The sequence below is a fragment of the Colletotrichum spaethianum genome, assembly GCF_022836535.1.
Source record: "Colletotrichum spaethianum MAFF 239500 DNA, contig56, whole genome shotgun sequence".
Classification (NCBI taxonomy): Eukaryota; Fungi; Ascomycota; class Sordariomycetes; order Glomerellales; family Glomerellaceae; genus Colletotrichum; species Colletotrichum spaethianum.
In genome coordinates this window covers 177,459-195,274 of record NW_026054826.1, presented here as the reverse complement: position 1 = coordinate 195,274, position 17,816 = coordinate 177,459, and the positions used below count along the sequence as shown (strand labels likewise).

At 47.7% G+C, this 17,816-nt stretch overlaps 3 protein-coding genes across 3 annotated transcripts; 2 read left to right on the top strand and 1 right to left on the bottom strand.

The window, feature by feature from the left end:
• Positions 1 to 5,553: 5,553 nt before the first annotated feature.
• On the top strand, positions 5,554 to 6,255 carry ColSpa_12095 (uncharacterized protein; the record flags this gene model as incomplete). The annotated part of the gene is made up of 2 exons (XM_049278307.1): positions 5,554 to 5,983; positions 6,110 to 6,255. 2 exons carry the CDS (start codon positions 5,554 to 5,556, stop codon positions 6,253 to 6,255), a joined length of 576 nt encoding a protein of 191 aa, XP_049134264.1.
• A 4,897-nt stretch (positions 6,256 to 11,152) lies between these two features.
• ColSpa_12094 (uncharacterized protein) lies at positions 11,153 to 11,802 on the top strand (the record flags this gene model as incomplete). Its single annotated transcript, XM_049278306.1, has 2 exons — positions 11,153 to 11,680; positions 11,713 to 11,802. 2 exons carry the CDS (start codon positions 11,153 to 11,155, stop codon positions 11,800 to 11,802), a joined length of 618 nt encoding a protein of 205 aa, XP_049134263.1.
• A 1,243-nt stretch (positions 11,803 to 13,045) lies between these two features.
• On the bottom strand, positions 13,046 to 13,642 carry ColSpa_12093 (uncharacterized protein; the record flags this gene model as incomplete). The annotated part of the gene is made up of 1 exon (XM_049278305.1): positions 13,046 to 13,642. The coding sequence occupies one exon, from the start codon at positions 13,640 to 13,642 to the stop codon at positions 13,046 to 13,048; it is 597 nt and encodes a 198-aa protein (XP_049134262.1).
• Positions 13,643 to 17,816: the final 4,174 nt, after the last annotated feature.

Sequence of the window (17,816 nt, the reverse complement as noted above, 5' to 3'; positions counted from 1 at the left end):
CTGGGTTTTGGGTCCTATAAACGAAGGGTTGCTCATGGGCTTAGTTGTGCGTTTGTTGATCTGGAGAAATAGTTAGCAGAGATGGATGGGCTTTTCCTGAGAAGAAAAGGAAGGCGCTCTGGCCGATCGTTGAGGAGGAAGGATATTTGATGAGGATACTGGAGCTGCTCAAAGATAACGCTGTCGGATTCGGACACTTTGTACAGGTATATGAGTTTGGAAGAGATGAGACTGAGAGGCTCTAGAGGTAGAGGGAACGCCATAGTGGTAGCTATGAAGACTGAAGCTAATTACCCCGCTTTTCAAACAATTAAGTTATCCGATCGATCATCAGTCAATGAGCAATGGAAATAGAATAGAGATATTCGTGATTGAACGCAAGCTCTATGCAAACACCTTGGAGACCAGTTTCTCAACATGCACCGTACAGTTTTATGCTACTGCAATCAGGGAAGTCAATGGACGATTAGTCTAGTCGGGTATCTACAGCACGTTTTCCCTCCTGAGAGGTGGAGGATATTTGTCCCGCTCCGCTCTCTAAGCACTATCACCATTGTCCGACCTCAGCGCCATAAGTGATACGATAATTCAAAACACCAAGCTCGCGCATCATCTAGCATGCATTTCCATTGACGGCTGGCTGTAGTATCCTTGAATGATCGGATCTTTGGCCTGGCGGTCAAGTACCTCTCTTTCATGCTGAATGAGAGCTGACGAGAGGCACCAATAGGATGCACAACAGTCCCTCGCATCACTGCCTTTAATGCCGTAGAGCCCACGAACTTTAGCACGCTTGTGCATAACGTACCTTGATTCAAATACTAGTTAGCTAGGATTTCACAACCTTATTTGACCTAGTGCACCTGTCATGGGGAATTGCAACACTTACACCCAACCAAAGCCAGTGAAAAAGGTGATGCCCGTCATCAGTGCACACTCACGATTGATCGGTGTGTAGCTCTCCATGGATGGCTCTCGCAAACGGTGGGACGTCTTGCCGAGAACTTTAGGACTCTGTCAGTAATAGTTATCAAGACGGATGGTTCAGCGACAGCGTACGGAGGCAAGGCAAGAATGTGCCCATCAGACAGAGATCGCAGGAAGCGCAGCAGCCACATAAGGTGTGATGCCATTCATCACTGTGGGCGACTTGACCCTCATGGTAGCGGTTTTGAGCGCCTTGATCCGAAAGGGGATATTGTTGGGGGCAGTTGCCTTGTTGGAGCTGCATTCCCGCCTGTGCCATTGTCCTCTCGGAGTAATCAAGGGGGGCCTATTTCGCCCCGAAGAACCAAGCAGAGAAACGCGTTTGGAGTCGGTACCTCGTGGAATCGCACGAATAAGTATACTGCAGACGAAAAAGCGCAAGGAACACAAAACTATGAATTTCATGCGTCATGCTGAATATAAATTAGAAGAATGCAGGAAATCAGAGATCGCAATCAGCATAGAAAACTACAGGACTTGAAAGTAGGGATTCTATCGAGCGCCGGATTCCGGACTGGAGTTATTGGATGCCCGTCACTTGGTTGCGCTTGATGAGCTGTTTAGGCACAATAGCCCTTGGTAGGGAGTGTTTTGCCGTGCCGTCTCCGCGCGTCCCGCGACAGGGCAAGTACAGCTGAATAGTAGTTTTATTTCACTAAGCGGACGGTCGACGGGTTTTTCGGGCTTGGTGTGGGGCAACTCTAAACTTTAGGTATTTGCGGCGGTGCCTGTTAGCGGTTGGGAGCGCCGCTTCGCTGTAGCCTGCCCAAGCCGCCGGATCCGTGTAGGCTCTCGTCACGGGCTGCAGGTACAGCTACAGCCTCAAACCACCACGACTGCTTCCTCTTGCAAGTGATTGCCCCTACTTTAACTAGATGTGCTATGAAGGAACAACGATTGGTACCGTGAATGATGTGGTTGCTGTGACTAGTAGACCTAAGAGACCTACCAAGACCAAATCAGGCATCGCCTAATAGACAAAAGTACTACCTTTCCTCCTGATCTTTATCTACTGGTTATTGAAAAGTTAAGATATTTGCCTCTTAAAACCCATAGGAGGTCTATAACCTTGTCTCTTTTTACGTATTTAATACCTATGAACATGGGAGCAATCCAGAATCAGCCAGACATCGCCTGTATCAGAAAGGGTTGCCTCGCCACTGAATTGACGGTGTTGACTTATCAGGCTTCATGCAGGGCGTTAGTTAGCCCAAGCTGGAATTCAGGTGCTGTGCTGTCGGAAATGGTAGAGTCGGGCTCCGAAAGGAGTATCAACGACGCGCGGAGCCATCTGATGCTGCTTCGACTCTATCATGTCCCTTGTGCCGCTGCCTGCTGCCTCCCGGAGGCCGCGCGTCCTGATTGTAGTAACAAGTAAAACGCTGCAAGCCACCGTGCGTCAATAGTTAAGTGACAAAAAACGTCCGACAAATTATGTCGTGTTAGTGTCCGCCAAGGATTCTGAGGCGTAATTTCGAAGATGGAACTACTATACACATTTATTCGACCACAATACTTGAATCGTGTTCTAAACGTGCCGCAAGACTTTTATTCACTTTTTAAGTCATGCCTTCTGGAAAATCTGTTTCTCATAAACTGCCTTATTACCCGTCGGAAGCAGTCCCTAGTAGAGATCTACCACATGACGAGGATGGTAGAGCGACGCAGAAAAACAAGCGCACCGCCGCGCATCGATAAGGAGTACGAATGGGAGAAATACAACTGAGGTATGATCTTAAACCAACCGCCGCAAGACAGTGATAAGTTGGGCTTATTAATCGGCATCCAGAATTTCTCAGCAGTTGTTTCCGCATCACCACATGCGATTACTGGTGACTACCGTCTTGAGGTGCGATTGACCGTCATATCTCCCACCCTTCACCGTCTCCAGCACCAGTCCATTGTCCTTTGTACCCATCGTGTGGTTCTATCAGCAGGAACTAGAACTGTCGGAAACCTTACTGTCACAAATGGCTCTTGCTCTTTCTTGATGTCAGGTTTTGAGCATAGTCCACGGCACTATGAGAGTTTACATACAACAGTATTGAAGCTTCAAACCTCTCTGTTTGGACTCCGCAGGAAGAAGGTGATTCTCTTACCGTGTAACACTCTCAACCGGGTTCTAGCTATGGAAGTAATCTAACGTATGTCAACAATGCCGGCATTTCCTCTCACTAACAAGCTGATGATGACAGCTGCTCATCGAGGGCTTCAGAAACAGGTCAGCTAAACCAACACAGAGATCAACCTCTCCTCGTTCAACGAAACTCGTTTGCGAATCCAGACAGATATGAAGTGTTCGTGAGTAGCTATTGAGTTGAAATAAGAACATCAATAGAATACTGGCGCTTTTCCTGTACATTTCGGCCGCCAATGTAGCGCTTAAGCGGTTGGGACATGAGCTACAAAGTTGGAAAGCGGACTCCGCGGATGGACTAGTTAGTCTTCAGCGCTAATGTACATTGCAAGCCAAAGTGTCACTCACAGCACCGGCACGGAGGAAAGCTCCACTTTTGAGTGGCATGCCCCGCTGGTGTTAGCCACAAATGGATGTTCAATGACCTCGTGATTTCAACGAAGCGACGCTGATATAGGTAGTTATTGATTTTTTGACTCCCAGTACCATTTTCTCGGTGCGCAGATTTTTTCCCCGAGGACACCGAAGGCCTGAGACTCAGCTTTGCTCTAGCACCTTTAATCAAATTGAGCCGGCAGGCTTGAGCACAAATTTCTTATGTTGAAAGGTATTTCAAGAAGACCATCATCCCTCGCGATTTGCGAACAGATGTATGTGTCTTTGCAATAGCTGCAGATGAACAGTTCCAATATTTCAAACCAGAGCGAGGAGATCTCGCAGTCGCACCACGTCTCTGTCCCTGCTGATACGTCGAGAGCTGACGTTCAGTCTTATTTCAGCCACAACCATACTGCGACGAAAATCACAGTATGTTTCCTCTGATCCCATAATGAAACTGTAGAGATCTGACCCCTGATTTTCTCCTGTGCTACACAACCAGACATTTTTGGCAGCCTAGGTCTCATTTTTAAGACATTGATTGTACAAGAAACTGCTCGAATGGTCGGCAAGACTTCGGGTGAAAATTGGTTCAAGAAGCCAGTCAATAGTAAATCTACTGTAGGCTCATTCGCTTTTCACGATATATGAAGCATGCTAATGACATCCAATGAAGGTCCTACAAGAATCTTTCATCGAAAAAACACCACAAATGTGCAATATCATCAAGCTACAGCCCCACCCGAAGCCAATCAAACAGATTCGGTCCGACTTACGAATGAACTCTATGTCCAGGAATGAACCACAAGAACACGATTCATACAAGAAGCTAGAAAGACCTGATCAGTCCGTAGACGAGCTTCTCAACGGCCGGAATGCATCTGGGGTAGTTATGAGCAGTAAGATTGGCCTATCATGTACCTGGTCGGAAATGGCACTTGCGCTTGTCCAGTTACTGCTTGCAGTTTGGACCAATTACTGTATCCTTGAAAATCTCGCTATTCTGTACTCCAAGTGGAAGGTATAAGTATGTAGTTGATTAACATAAACTTTAATGGAAATCCAGCTAGCGTTTCGTGGTTTTCGTGTTGTGGAAATTGGGGCAACGTCGTTGTGAAATTGAGCATGGGCTCCTTGGCCTATTTATTCCTACCTTTGGTCCATTGGTTGCACCAATTGTGTCCGGGGCGCGCGGCATGCGGAAAGCATCGCGACTGGAAAATAACGATATGGAACGAAAACACCACCGTAGATTCCATAGTCAGCAACGTAAGGGCACAAGTTATTTCTCCCAACTTCTCCATCTAGTCTTCATCTTCGCAACCAAATCGGACTTCTCTAACATTGTGTCCCATTGCTCTGATTTCTAGACATTTTCTGCAGAAAAGACCGACACTACCACTTTCACGAGGGTAAGCGCGAAGAGGCAACAGCTGCCTACAAGTTCTAGACATGGACGGAAGTCAGTCAAATGCCAGCAACAACAGGGTCGCTCCTGATAATAGTTTCGAAAATCACATTGAATCGCCACCAGTGAACCCTCGTACACATATCCGCAAAGCTGTAAGTAATCTATCGTTCGTGTCTCTGTCGGGAACAATTCCAGCTTGGCCACCCAACTAATCATCGGCTCAAGTGCGATGTCTGCCGCTCTCGCAAGGTACGCTTATTGACTATCGCTCCTTCTCAATCCGCCGCTTCATGTTCCAATACTTGGTTCCAATACTTGGTTGAATCTAGCCTTGCGATTCTCAGTTTAGACACTAACGATTACTTTCGTCTAGATTCGTTGTGACAAAGGATCACCCTGCTCTTATTGCATTAATGCCAGGCTCAAATGCTCGCATACTGAGAGTGAAAAGCCAAAAGAGAAGCGAACAAGAATTCTCATCACCGCACAATAGTCAGCAATTTCACTGTTTTGCCTTGCACCTGATATCATGCGAAACAGTTCGCTGCTGTCAACAACTGACTAACACAGATGTTGCAGTGAAAAGAAAATTGACCAGATTGATCGCCGTCTTGAGGTGGTTGTTCGCCATCTACAAGACATGAGGATGCCATCATCCGCCAATGGCATCCTCGATGACGACGAGAGCTTGACTAACAGCAAACCACGAACTGGACCTATGCTCTCATCCGCCCAGCGGCAGCCGACTATATCACCACCCGACAGCCACGGTCTGCGGCCCGATATCAAAGATGCCGCTTGTGTCGAAGGCGATTCTTCCTTAGCTGCTCATTCCGAATTCGCCAGCGAATTCCTCCAAAACTTCATGAGAACCGAGTCACTACAAGATTCGAGCCTTGATGTTAGCGAAACCTTGAAGGCCCTTTCTCAGATTGTCCAGGCCTTGAAACAGCAATCCCTTACTGGATCAGCGGCTTATCCCCACGCAAGACTGATCAACAAGCCTCAATTGCAAACGCTCAAGCTGCCGCCAATCGACAAAGCTGTGCATGTCATTCGCACCGCTGAAGGTAAGAAAACAATCAGTGGCACGATTTGTGACATGGTGTTTCATGCTGATGTGTGCTGAATTTCAGGCCGGCGCCTCTCGGGTATGGCTTGGATCTACGACTTTCTACCATCTCGTTGCTTCCCAGACTTGTGCCTTGAAGTTTATTATTCCGAGAGCTATTCGGAGTACGATTTCATCGCGGTTAACGGTGGCCTTTATTCTCTCTTCGTAGACTGTGCAGCACAAGTCTCAGCGGACGAGCGAGAGGAGTACCATGAATACGCAAGGTAAATTATACGTACTATTGGGTAATAATACCAGAATGAACTAACATCGAAAGAACATGCCGCGAAAACCTGGAGACTTCATTAACGAATCTCCCACTTCATTTGCCTGCAACATCCAATGTAATCGTGGCTCTTCTTTTTGGGGTAGGTATACTTGATTCACTTGTCTATAACTGGAGCCTCAGTTAACGTAAGAAAGACGTTTTACGCAGTCGAGATCTCGAAGCCATCGCTAGCGTGGACCCTCTGTTCAAAAGCTTCCGAACTTTGTCAGACTTTGGGTTACCATCAAGTGGAGTCTCTCAAGAATCTTGGAACATCCAATGATGAACGTAAGCCTACGATCCATGGAATGCATTGGCATCAGTTTCTCTTTTGGAGCGTATACTGCATCGAGAAAAGTCTATCTCTCCGCCTCGGTAGGCCTTCGACGATTCGAGACTGGCATATTACTATGCCTGAGCCTTCACTCCAAGGATCGGTGAAAATCTCAATACTACCATACTTTGTTCTTTGGATCCGAACGGCGAGATGCCAGGGACAGATCTATGAAATGCTCTACAGCCCAGAATCAAAGACCCAGCCGTCATACATCCGCCAGATGCGCGTCGATGAGCTGGTCTCCATGGTCAAAGAGATTGAGACACAAACACAAAACACCAATGTTAGTAGTAATACCTTTTCACTTTGAAATTGACTGCTGAGGTTTTCGCAAAGGAAAAATTTCGAGCGATAGCAAACGAGCTTGCTGAGGAGCATTTGATAGAGTTTAACCTTTCTTCTAATTATGTTTTGCATCTTACACTTCTCACGCAAATCTATCAAGCCGCTCCACGTGCCGAAGGCTGCCAAACGACCTTCAATCCCGAATGCGTTAGGGCCGCGCAAGCTGCACTCGACAAGCATCGAGAGTGTGATGCGATCATGCGCAAGTTTCATGATATTTATCTTGCAACTTACATCAATTGGTAGGCTGAGGTAAACTAATCTTGAAACGGGTTCTTCGCTAAATTCTTGAGTAGGACTATCCTCATTGCACCAATCGTTCCATTCATTGTCCTCTTCTGTCAAGTGATTGAAACTCTAGATACCCAAAACTTGGCACGGCTTCACTATTTTGTTCTCTTTCTACAGGAAACTTCTACCCTGTCCGAAGCGGCAGCAAAGACGCACCGTCTTTTTCAAATACTTTACAGCGTTGCTCTTCGCTTCGTGGAGTTTCGCACTGAAACACCGCAGTTTACGCAATTGCAAGCGAGTGCCGAATTAGACTCCCACCTTGCGCTCTTGGGTTTCCCAGTCACTGGCATCGGCAATGGACATCAGCAGCTCCAGCCTATAACCGAGTTCCATCAAAGTGAGAGTACGCCGCCAGAGTTTACTAATGCTATGAATATTGCGGGGATAGGGAGCGGTCACATGGACTGCGGCTTGAGGGTTGGCAATACGATGATGCGGATGACCAGCGCTGCTCAGATGGAGGATTTCTTTTACAATAACCAGGCGATGATGGATATTTTGCAAGGGTCAGGTTTTAGTGCTGCTTAGTATGGAAAAACAATGTACATCTACTTGACAGTATACATCTGTTTCCCTTCTTGTTCCTCGTTTTACTGCTCTAGCTCGCTCGGTTGCGACTGGGGGCGATAGACCCGAGGTCATGACGTGAAGCTCCGATGCCTAATCTTTTCAGAGTCTTGGTCTACGAGATACCAGGTCAGGCACCTAAGCTTCTGTGTTGGTAAGAAAATAGCACGGTTGGATCAGGCATATATATATATATATATATAAAACTATATATTTTTTAGAAAAATGCGCAGGTCGGATCGGCCGAGTTATTTTTCTCTTAGACAGTCTTTTCTAAGATGTTTTTTCCTGTACAAGGCGTCTCAACCATAGCAAAGCAGCTAGAGAGAGTTGAGCAGCAGTTCAAATTAGGTAAACCAAACAGTCACTGCCTAAATAACAAAAAAGTTTAAATAAAAAAACTTAACCCTGATATGTTGGTGATTGAGTAGATTCTAAGGTCTAATATTCTTGTCCCACTGAAACATTTGGAAGAGAGGTTATGCCTCGACCCGCCCAGTAAATCAAATTGCAGTCTCTGGACGACTGGACAGCATGATTCTGTTCCTAGGAACCCCGGACCTGATAGTATGCAATTTTCTTTCCCTTCTACTAGGAAGGTCTGCTTGCTTTCCAGCCATTATCGAACCAGGGTGCACAACGTTGAAGATAGTCGATACAATCAGCATAAGTAGCGAGTCTAAACAGTACTGATACGCTTCATGGCGAGGAATCGAACTGTTTAAACCAGAGGAATACTCAACCAGACGGAAAATGATACGAGTCTGCGAATCATTCAGGTCAACACGAAATCCCATGACCCGTTTCGCGCCCAGGACAGCATTTCCTAACATACCGATATTAATACAACCGCAGTGACCAATACGTAGAGCAGACAGAGGGCTTTCTGAGGTAAAGCCCCACGAGTTTCATTGTAGAAACGTAATGCAAAATATAGAAATAAACATATGAAAAGTTGCTGGATGCTAATTCCAGCCATATAAGTGTGCAATCCTTGATGGTAATGTTAGCCAAAGCGTGACAGCTGCATCGATAGTCTTACCTCTTAGAATTGTACTTTGGGGGAATGTACGTCGGATGCCGTGGCTGCTCCATAGATCTGCACCACTGCGGCACTGTCGGCATAGATTAGCATTCGTGGCCGTATAGTATAAGATTTCAACAACTTGCATGATGTCCAGAATGACAAAGAACTGCCCGAGTCTCCAAGCGCTGAATCCCAAGAGCTTGCCAGTCTCGCTGTAATTCCAAACCATCCGGCCCAGAATCATATACACGAAGGCATTTGTCCAGATCGGTGCAATCTTGAAAGCATTAGTAATATGTTACCAGTGTAGTTTTGGACGAGAATAACACGTATACCAAGATTAGGACAAACCAACCGGCATATAAACCCAGGCTGTCCGGGTTTTTAATACTGAGTATACGAAGGATGTACGCAAGGGCTTGGAGCAGTCCGCTCGTTGCCATTGTCCAGCAATAGAGCTTGCGGTAGACAATAGCTTGGATACTGTGTACAAGTGTTGCCAGCGCAAAGGCGACCAGCATTATGCAGGCAGCCGGTATGTTTGGGCAAAAGTCCCACATGGTATTTGGGACGTCTAGGGCTGGATAAGATGTAATTAGAGCAGCTGCAGATAAGGCAGAAGCCGTTACTGACCTTGACATATTTGGGGCATATCGGCGCGTGTTTCTGAACAAGGTTAAGGGGCTGTGGAGGGTCAGTAACGATATGGAAGATGTACAGTCGAAAGTGAGAGATGTTGATTTATTATTTGGCAATCCGAATCCAATATTCAGTATGATTGAGAGTAGAGAGGTCATATTTAGATCTGCTGGCACTTAGTATTTCTATTTAAGGGAGATTCCACTCGTCCCGGACATTTCGGACCTTTCTTCGTAGCCAAACGGAGCGGCAGTTCAACTAGCTGGAAGTGGCAGAGACCTCTCCACAACGGCCTCGCTGTTGTTGTACTATCCGAGTAAGTTACGGAACATCAAACCCATAATAAGTTCCTGGTCTTTTCGGTATTACGTATAACAGGGCAATTGGACCTAATTATTGTTTCTCTATTCCTCGTATAACTTCTCCGATGTTGCCCACCCCCTTAACGCCACTTACCCACACTGCTCGTGAGGAACGTTGTTTGGCGCCACCATGGCTCAGCGTCAATCACATTAGCTTGCCAGCCGTGGTTTTGATCCATCACAGACCTTACACGATTAGTTCTCAATAGGCAATAACAATAATGCATCATTCATCTAATCGAAGTGTTGGTATGTCCATTGTTTTAGATAGTCATTCAAGATCCTTTCTATGACAGAATTGCCAATCACTCTCCTAATGTGACGCGTGAGAAGACCAGGAGCCCTAAGTCCACAGCCTATGTTAAATGATTCTGGGCAGCAAGGCAACGTTATCATGGTCGGCTATCCCGTTAATTGATTTGATTATGATGAGGGTCGCACCAGTCCACGCAACGGTACCCTCGGAGACGGCGGCACCCTATAGACTTACTTCCGTGGGGATTCAATAGATCTTTTTACCGTTTTTAGCCGTCGTGGATTTTGAGTGTAAATGTTTACGCCAATTGCAGAACTCAGATACGTGTCTAATTTCTAAAAATTAAGGCGATATGTACCGCAAAAACAAATATTACGATAGGGTGAAATGGCCTTGCACTCATAGTTAACACCTTATCCCCTGGCCCGATAAACGAGGGATTGTGTTATGGACTTATCGTTAGCCGACGACATTAGAGAAGAGCTCTAGAAAATGCCGTGGCTTGTCATATCCTGGCCAAACGGGTCGTTTATAGAACCCCGTGTGAAGGGTGTGGATATCTGCTGCCGTCAGGCCGTAATGCGCCGACATTATTGTGTTGCCTAGCTTCTAGACTTCTACCTAATGAAATTGCCATACATCACCCCTGAGTTTCAAGCAAAAATCAGTAAAGGGAATTGGTTAATTACTCGGCTCATCATTACCACCAAGTTATGACGTTCACCGCCCCTGTTTACAAACAAGTACCCAGCACCGAACACCGAGCACCGAGAACCGAACACCGAGGATCGTCAACACTCATTTTCTCAATCTTTGCAAGCTGGTGACGTATTCACGGGAACGACGAACAATTCTTTGTGTACCACTTCTCGATTTCGTTCAGATAATTCCAGCGGATGAGCTGGTAGGATATATTGGTTCGACATGGACCACGGGTTTAGCCTTGGTGTATATTAGGACTAGAGCCAACAATTTCATTCCTTTAAGTTTACGTAGTTCACGACAATATCTATATAGTGTTTCTATCGAAATGAGACCATCAACATCCCTCAGTATTGTCTACTATGGCCTTACTTCCGCCCTGCAGGCAGCCAACTTCAACGTATCCAGAGAGTTCGCTGAGGCGAATGGCTGTGGCGACCAGTGCTACAAGTTGATACAATTGGCGAAACAGGTCGATGTCGGCTTCGTAGGGACTGACTTCGACTTCGACTTCTACGCTACGGCACACAACTTTAGCCGCAACTCCTCCATCCCTGGCGACCTGCTCAAGTTGGCACCTCTTGACCCTGCGCTACTCGACGTCAAAGCCGGAACCACTGTCTACAGGATCCAGTACGTTTCACAAGACATTGACGGCTCCTCGGTCCCTGTCACTGGATTTGTCGCGCTACCCGTTCACCCACCAAAGAACAAGACGTACCCCCTCACAGCCTTTGCCCACGGAACTGTTGGCGCGTTTCGAGGTTGTGCGCCATCTTCAGGCCCCTCCCTTTTCGACTATGATTCATGGAAGCTCCTAGTCGACCGTGGATTTGCTGTGGTGGCGACGGACTACGTCGGACTCGGGAATAACTACACCGAGCATAGATACTGCACTTTTCCGCCCAAGCCAACGACGTCTACTACTCCGTTATCGCTGCTAGGAAGGCGTTCGGCAGCGTTCTGTCCAATGAATAAATGTCGGTCGGACACTCACAGGGCGGCGGCACCGTATGGAAACTCGCAGAGACCGATCTAGTACGAAAACCAGAGGGAGGAAGGTACCTTGGCACAGTGTCTATCTCGCTAGCAGTCAGGCTTCTGGATACCGCTCAGGAATTTATGGCCAATCTAGCGCAGAATTCTAAGATGCGTACATGGGTCCTTGCTGCCGAGACGCCCTACTTGGCTCTGGCACTAAAGCGTTACCGAAACGGCGACTACAACATGTCCATCCTAGGTAAGGGCATGCTCCAGCGACTGAATATTGCCGAGCAAGGCCAGCTGTGCACAACTGGGTAGCTGGGTCTGACGATAGACTTGGATTTTGCAAACCTTTACTCCGAAGAAGGTGCAAAGGCTTCAGAGCCGCTGTACAGAGAGTTTCAAGAGGCTACGGCATCCTCGGGAGACAAGTCGCCGCATCCGCTCATGGTGGTTCAAGGATTGAAGGACACCTCGGTTTCCGTAAACGGCACTCAGGAGGCGGCTAAAAGGTCATGCAAAAACGGAAATCAGGTGCACCTGCGACTTTACGACGACTTCGATCACTCAGCTTGAGCTGCTCTCAAAATAGGACTCCGTAAGTACTAAGTAAAATTCAACAGAGTATCGAAGCACTCCTTCTGCAACCTACTCTCTCAGAGATCGACTTGACTCAAATCAAGATCATTGGGCGCCTTCACGAACTTCGGGTCCTTCGCCGCCCACCTCTTCATATCGCATTTGCAACTGCTCTTTACGCCGTTAAACCTATCCTGCATCCAATCCAGCCATTCAGCTTGGGCAGCAACAAAAAGTGAGAGTTGTCCCTCAAAAAGCATCCTAATACATATTTGCTATATCGCCGCGATTCCCGGTATCCAAGGCGTAAATTGACAACCTTCAATGTGTCTATATGCTGATTAATCTAGCTTATCAGTATTGTACCTTAGAACCAAAGTACTGGATTGCATTCTTTCAACCAGCTGACACGCGCTGCTGAGGGATAGTACCTTTCGGGTTTGTGGCGAAGCGAAACTGATTTGGGGGGCTTGGTTCACGCATATATGTGCCAATGCCATTATTGCTTTGCGAAGTGCTGATCAAGTTATTGCTTTATAGCCAACCTCATCGACATAAGTCTCGCCATCAATATCGGCCTCTTGTTTCGAACGCCATTTTATTCAGCTCTATGTACTTTCTTCGTTAAGACGAAGGGCGTTTCTTGGGACTTATTCGTTTACTCTGTCCCGAAATCAGGGAAGGCGGGATGCTGCATTCCTAGGAGCGTCTGCAGATCGATACCGGACATTAAGGCGCCCATATCGGCCGCGCTCTGATAGTTCTCTGACGAGGGATAATACAGATAGCCCATGCTGTCGGCATGTATACCATAGGTGTTCAAAATCGGGTATGTTCCAAACCCATACCACGGCGTACCATGTTCCAAAGGTGGTGAAATGTGAGAAGCCGTGGATACGAGTGTTGGGTAAGTCAATCCAATGTCTGTATTCTCTGTATTGTTGATAGGAAGCTGGTTGATGAATTGGTTCTGAGATCCCCGAGTGGCGGCCGCGCTGTGGGCGTTCACTTCCCGATGTTTGGTGATACCATCATCGTTCATGTTTCCATCGGGACTGGCCTTTCGAACGAAATCTCTAGCCATCTGGGCAAATTCGGTCATATGAGACGTTGGGAACGAGCCGCCGGACGCGTACTCGAGGAGGCTGAAATGGCCTACGGCAACGTCGAGAAGAGATAGGTTCTTTGCTGTGTCAGGATGGGTTGGGTTATGTATGACGAAATCGAAGAGAATAAAGATTGACGAAAGGGGCATGATGATGAGGATACTACACTATCAGTCAGTCAATGATACCTTATTCCCCGGAACAAGATGGCCTACAAGATAGGTGTGTGCGCCTCTACGTCAATGTACTTTATCATTTCAATCACCGCCCTAGCGGTGACCATAAGTGTGCGTTTGGCCGTTTCCCGTTGTTTCTGCAAGCGAGCGTCATGGGTACCAACGTGGAGGGTCAAGCGAGCAAGTGCAATTACCAGCGAGTGGTACCTGTAATGTGTGTAAAGAAAAGCCGTCTTGGCAGCGCTATTGATGAGTGTATACGACGTTTGAGTCGTGCATGGACGGAAGCCCACCGGAATAGATAGGCGCCATCGTTCCATGAGCTTGTTCACGTTATCGATAGCCTCGTGGTACTGCGCGGGGGGTTGCGTGCTGGCTGAGACCGAGAAAAGGGACGTATACGCTTGCGAGAGAATTCGTGCGAATCGTACCGAGGCTATCAGCCAGTCGTAGTCATTGAAGACGGCCTCTGGCGTGGGAGGGAGAGGGCAGCTGATATCACAATCCGCGATGATCTAGTGTTGAATGTTAGCTTTTTGCGCAAGGTTATAGAGGGGTTCCAGATGAACTCACTGAGCTATTGTTATTTTGAAACGACATGTTTTTTTCCAGAGCGTAAACCACCCAAAAGGTTCGATAGCATGTGTCTGCGTCGATATTATCCTTGGGGGTGGATTTGTGATAACGGAGGGCTTTTGCCATACCTGCCGCCTGCATAAGCAGAATTTCATCAATCTGTAGACAGCACGTATTAAGTGCGAAAATAGCCTAGGTGCGTCAGAAACACATCCTAATTTGCTGAATAGCAGTGGATGTAAGCGTACCATTGCTACGAGAGCCTATTGATTCACGGAATTAGTGGAAGACAATGACGAGCAATGAATGAAAATCACACCTGTAGGCTCAAAAACGGCTCTCGAGTCGCGAGAATATCGGGAAGTAAGCCCAGAGATACCTGAAACAACTCCCAGGCTTTGCCGTTTCCGGGATCAAAGGAGCTACCGCCATAGTACTGGCAACCCAGAGCAAGAACAGCGTGATATAAGGCAGAAAATGGCGGACTCTTGGCCAGAACATTGGCTAGGTTCGGGTCGGACACCTGCTTATTGAATTCTCCCTTATTGAGAAAAGGATACACGGCATGCAGATTGTCAAAGTATGCTTCAAGTTTGTTAGCGACCTCTGGTCTGGAGGTAGTCGCTATTTAAAGCAGCCGTCCAGCCATGGTGTGGCTGAGCAAAAGCCAACATAAAAGCCTGGGGAAACGGACCTTGAACATAGGTGCCTGCAATTTCCGGAGTTTCGGACCCAAGAACCGTCGGCTTCTGGAAGGTCACGACATGGGGCGGGAGTTGCTCCTTAATGGCCTGCCGATGTGATACCATTGAATCTAGTCTTTCGACTAAATCGTTCAAACGGGAACTCTTCATTCTCTCCGAGAGAGAGGCAATGCCTTGCTGAGACCAAAAGGCGAGGCTGGAGCTTGAAACTGATGACACTGTGTCAGTGATTTAATTTAATATTGACCTGAGAAGATGCAGGCTTAAGCCCACATAGTCCGGGATAATACCGTGGTACCCTGTCGTCTTCTAATATGTTAGATTGTCCTTGCATATGAGTTGGAGTAAGTGACGCGTGCCTTGAAAGCGGAAAATTCCTGGTCCAATCCAGAAATTGGGACGTTCTCTAAGATCTGGTCGATGACAAGCGGCGCCACTACAAGCTGTGACAACATCTCCGGTGCTTGGTCAACATTGCAATCAACTGCTTGCTTCGACAAAGAGTCATTATCGGTGGTTGAGGGCGGACTTCCGTCTTTATCAGGTGTCGTGCGTGCTAAGATGCGTTCTGATCAGCATACATTGCAGATTAGCGGCATAGTAGGGATAGGACCTACTGCGAAGGATGTGCAATGGGTTTCTTAGTTGACGCTTGATGTTCTTGAACTGACAAACCTCGCCGCGTTTCTGGAACCCAATAGATTTCAGCAAAAGGCACACCGCACTCCACTGATGATTGCCCGGGGTAGCGGCGATTTCGAATGCCGCATTTGCCAGTAGGAGGACTGTGGATCATGGGAGGCTCACACTGCAATGCTTGCACAGCTCCGCGTGCCCTGGGAGCACTGGCGCCGGAAAGAATAGTTGTCAGTCAACATTACTTTCATGCAGGCCACAACAAGCTGTGTCTTTGCCGGGGCCCGGCAGCTAGGTCTTCAGTGTTGACCCGACAAACGAACCTGATGACACACGCCATGGGTACCGGGCTGGGTGGGGTGGAACATACTGGTGCATCGAACTTTGCGGTTTCTGCACTGATCGCATGACTTGCATGTCTTGGGCATGCGGGATTGGTCCTCGCTGCCACTGGGCATTGTGCGTGCCGCCGCCCACCTCTGGGCGTCTTCCGAGATTTCTATTTCGTGGTTATTTTCGTCTGTAAATTAGTTCGATTGAACTTCTCCCAGTGCCGTGCGGATATCGTGTTGCAACCTGATTGAAGTCAAGCGAGGTTGGAAGAAAGGAGCTAGGTGATCGCTCCATGACCTCTTCGGCCTTCGGGGTTGGATAGACTTAAGTACTAGTACTATGCGCTATGTTGCCGAAAGGTGCCGCAGTGCTACGGGCCGGACTCCACTTCGTAAGGTCCGACGTCCTCTGCTTGTATCCTAGTAAGGGAGTCTTGGCGTCCGGGGCACTCAAAACGGTGTGCACTACCACTAGTGAGAAAACAGCACGGAGCCTCAGTATTAGCTAGTGTGGGAAGGAAGAGGTAGAGGATATGTCTTGTTTCCTGAATTCTAGCGCAGTGATCGGTGTCATTGTAGATGCTTTTGATTATGGCAGGCTCTTTGTCGCTCGTAGCATGATCTATCAAGATGTGAAAATACAGTATTCGTTGAAGGCACTAGTGACGACATCGAACTGTGCAGTATTCCAACTATATCCCAACTTCTGTGGGTTCAGTCCCTTGATCAACAATGCCAAGACGTTACTTATATTTCTTCCAAAGTCTGGACAGTGTTCATATTATATAAGAGCATTCGCGAACTAATTGCTCCTCCAAACTTCACAGCTTGGTTGCTGGAGCGAAAAACAAATGCATCTTGCCCGTGAGAGCTCCAGGAACATCCGACAGCCTATCCGACAGCCTATCCGCCTGCTCAAAGTACGACTGACAGCAGTCGGCACTCTCAAAGAGCCCTATGATATGCTCCTCGGTGACACTGTCATGTGAGATGGTGTGCGAAGCAGGGTGCGGCTTGCGGTGGTGCTCCGGGTGGCGATGTGGGCGTTGATGTTGGTCGTCGTGAGACCCGGAAGCAGGCACGTCAGAGCCATCTTGATGGCCATTGGTACTCGCGCTGTCGCTCGTGATTTATTGCTTGGCCCATTCGATGACGCGAAGCACGCCGCGGGGACGCAACCTCCCGGCTAGTCGCTTAATGGCTAGATCGATGTCGTCGACGTGGTGTATGGCCATGCAGATAGCGACTAGGTCGAAATTGCTCAACTGCTCTTGGCTCGGTGGTGGTTTGGTTGCCTCAATGGAGGATACTAGAAGGCTTCCTTAAACTACCATCATCTGGGGCTCGGAGGGATTGATTTCGGCGGCTTTGGCACGATACTTGGCCCACATTCCTTCAGCGAGGTTGACTCTAATGCATTGGGAGAACAGGTGATGAAGTGACTGTGTTGACGTAAGGACGAAAGTTGGGAAGCCGAAGACAGAATGATACTCGTAAAACAAATTATCATTTACACGTGTGACGGTTCCATTGCCGCCTGCATTGTCCATCCATTTTGGTTTTCTGTTTTCTCTATCATCGTTGGGCAGGGCGAGCCAGCCAACGTTGGATTTCAGGAATTCCAAATTTTGAGCCCATATGTCCTTGTGTGCCGCTTCCGCTGCACGGATTTTTTGAACGCGTTCTGTCAGCCTCTTCTGTTCCCTTGCATGTGTAACAAATGCCCAGTACCCACGCAATAACGACAACGGCATGACAGGAGGTACAGTACTTACTTCCAGTAACCCTGGTTCTTAAAAGCAGATGGCGCCAGTTGATCATATGTAGTGGATGATCAAGACGTGTGAGGTGGTTGGCTGGCCGAGAAGAGGCTGCAGCAGTGGTCAGCGTCTTGTCTTT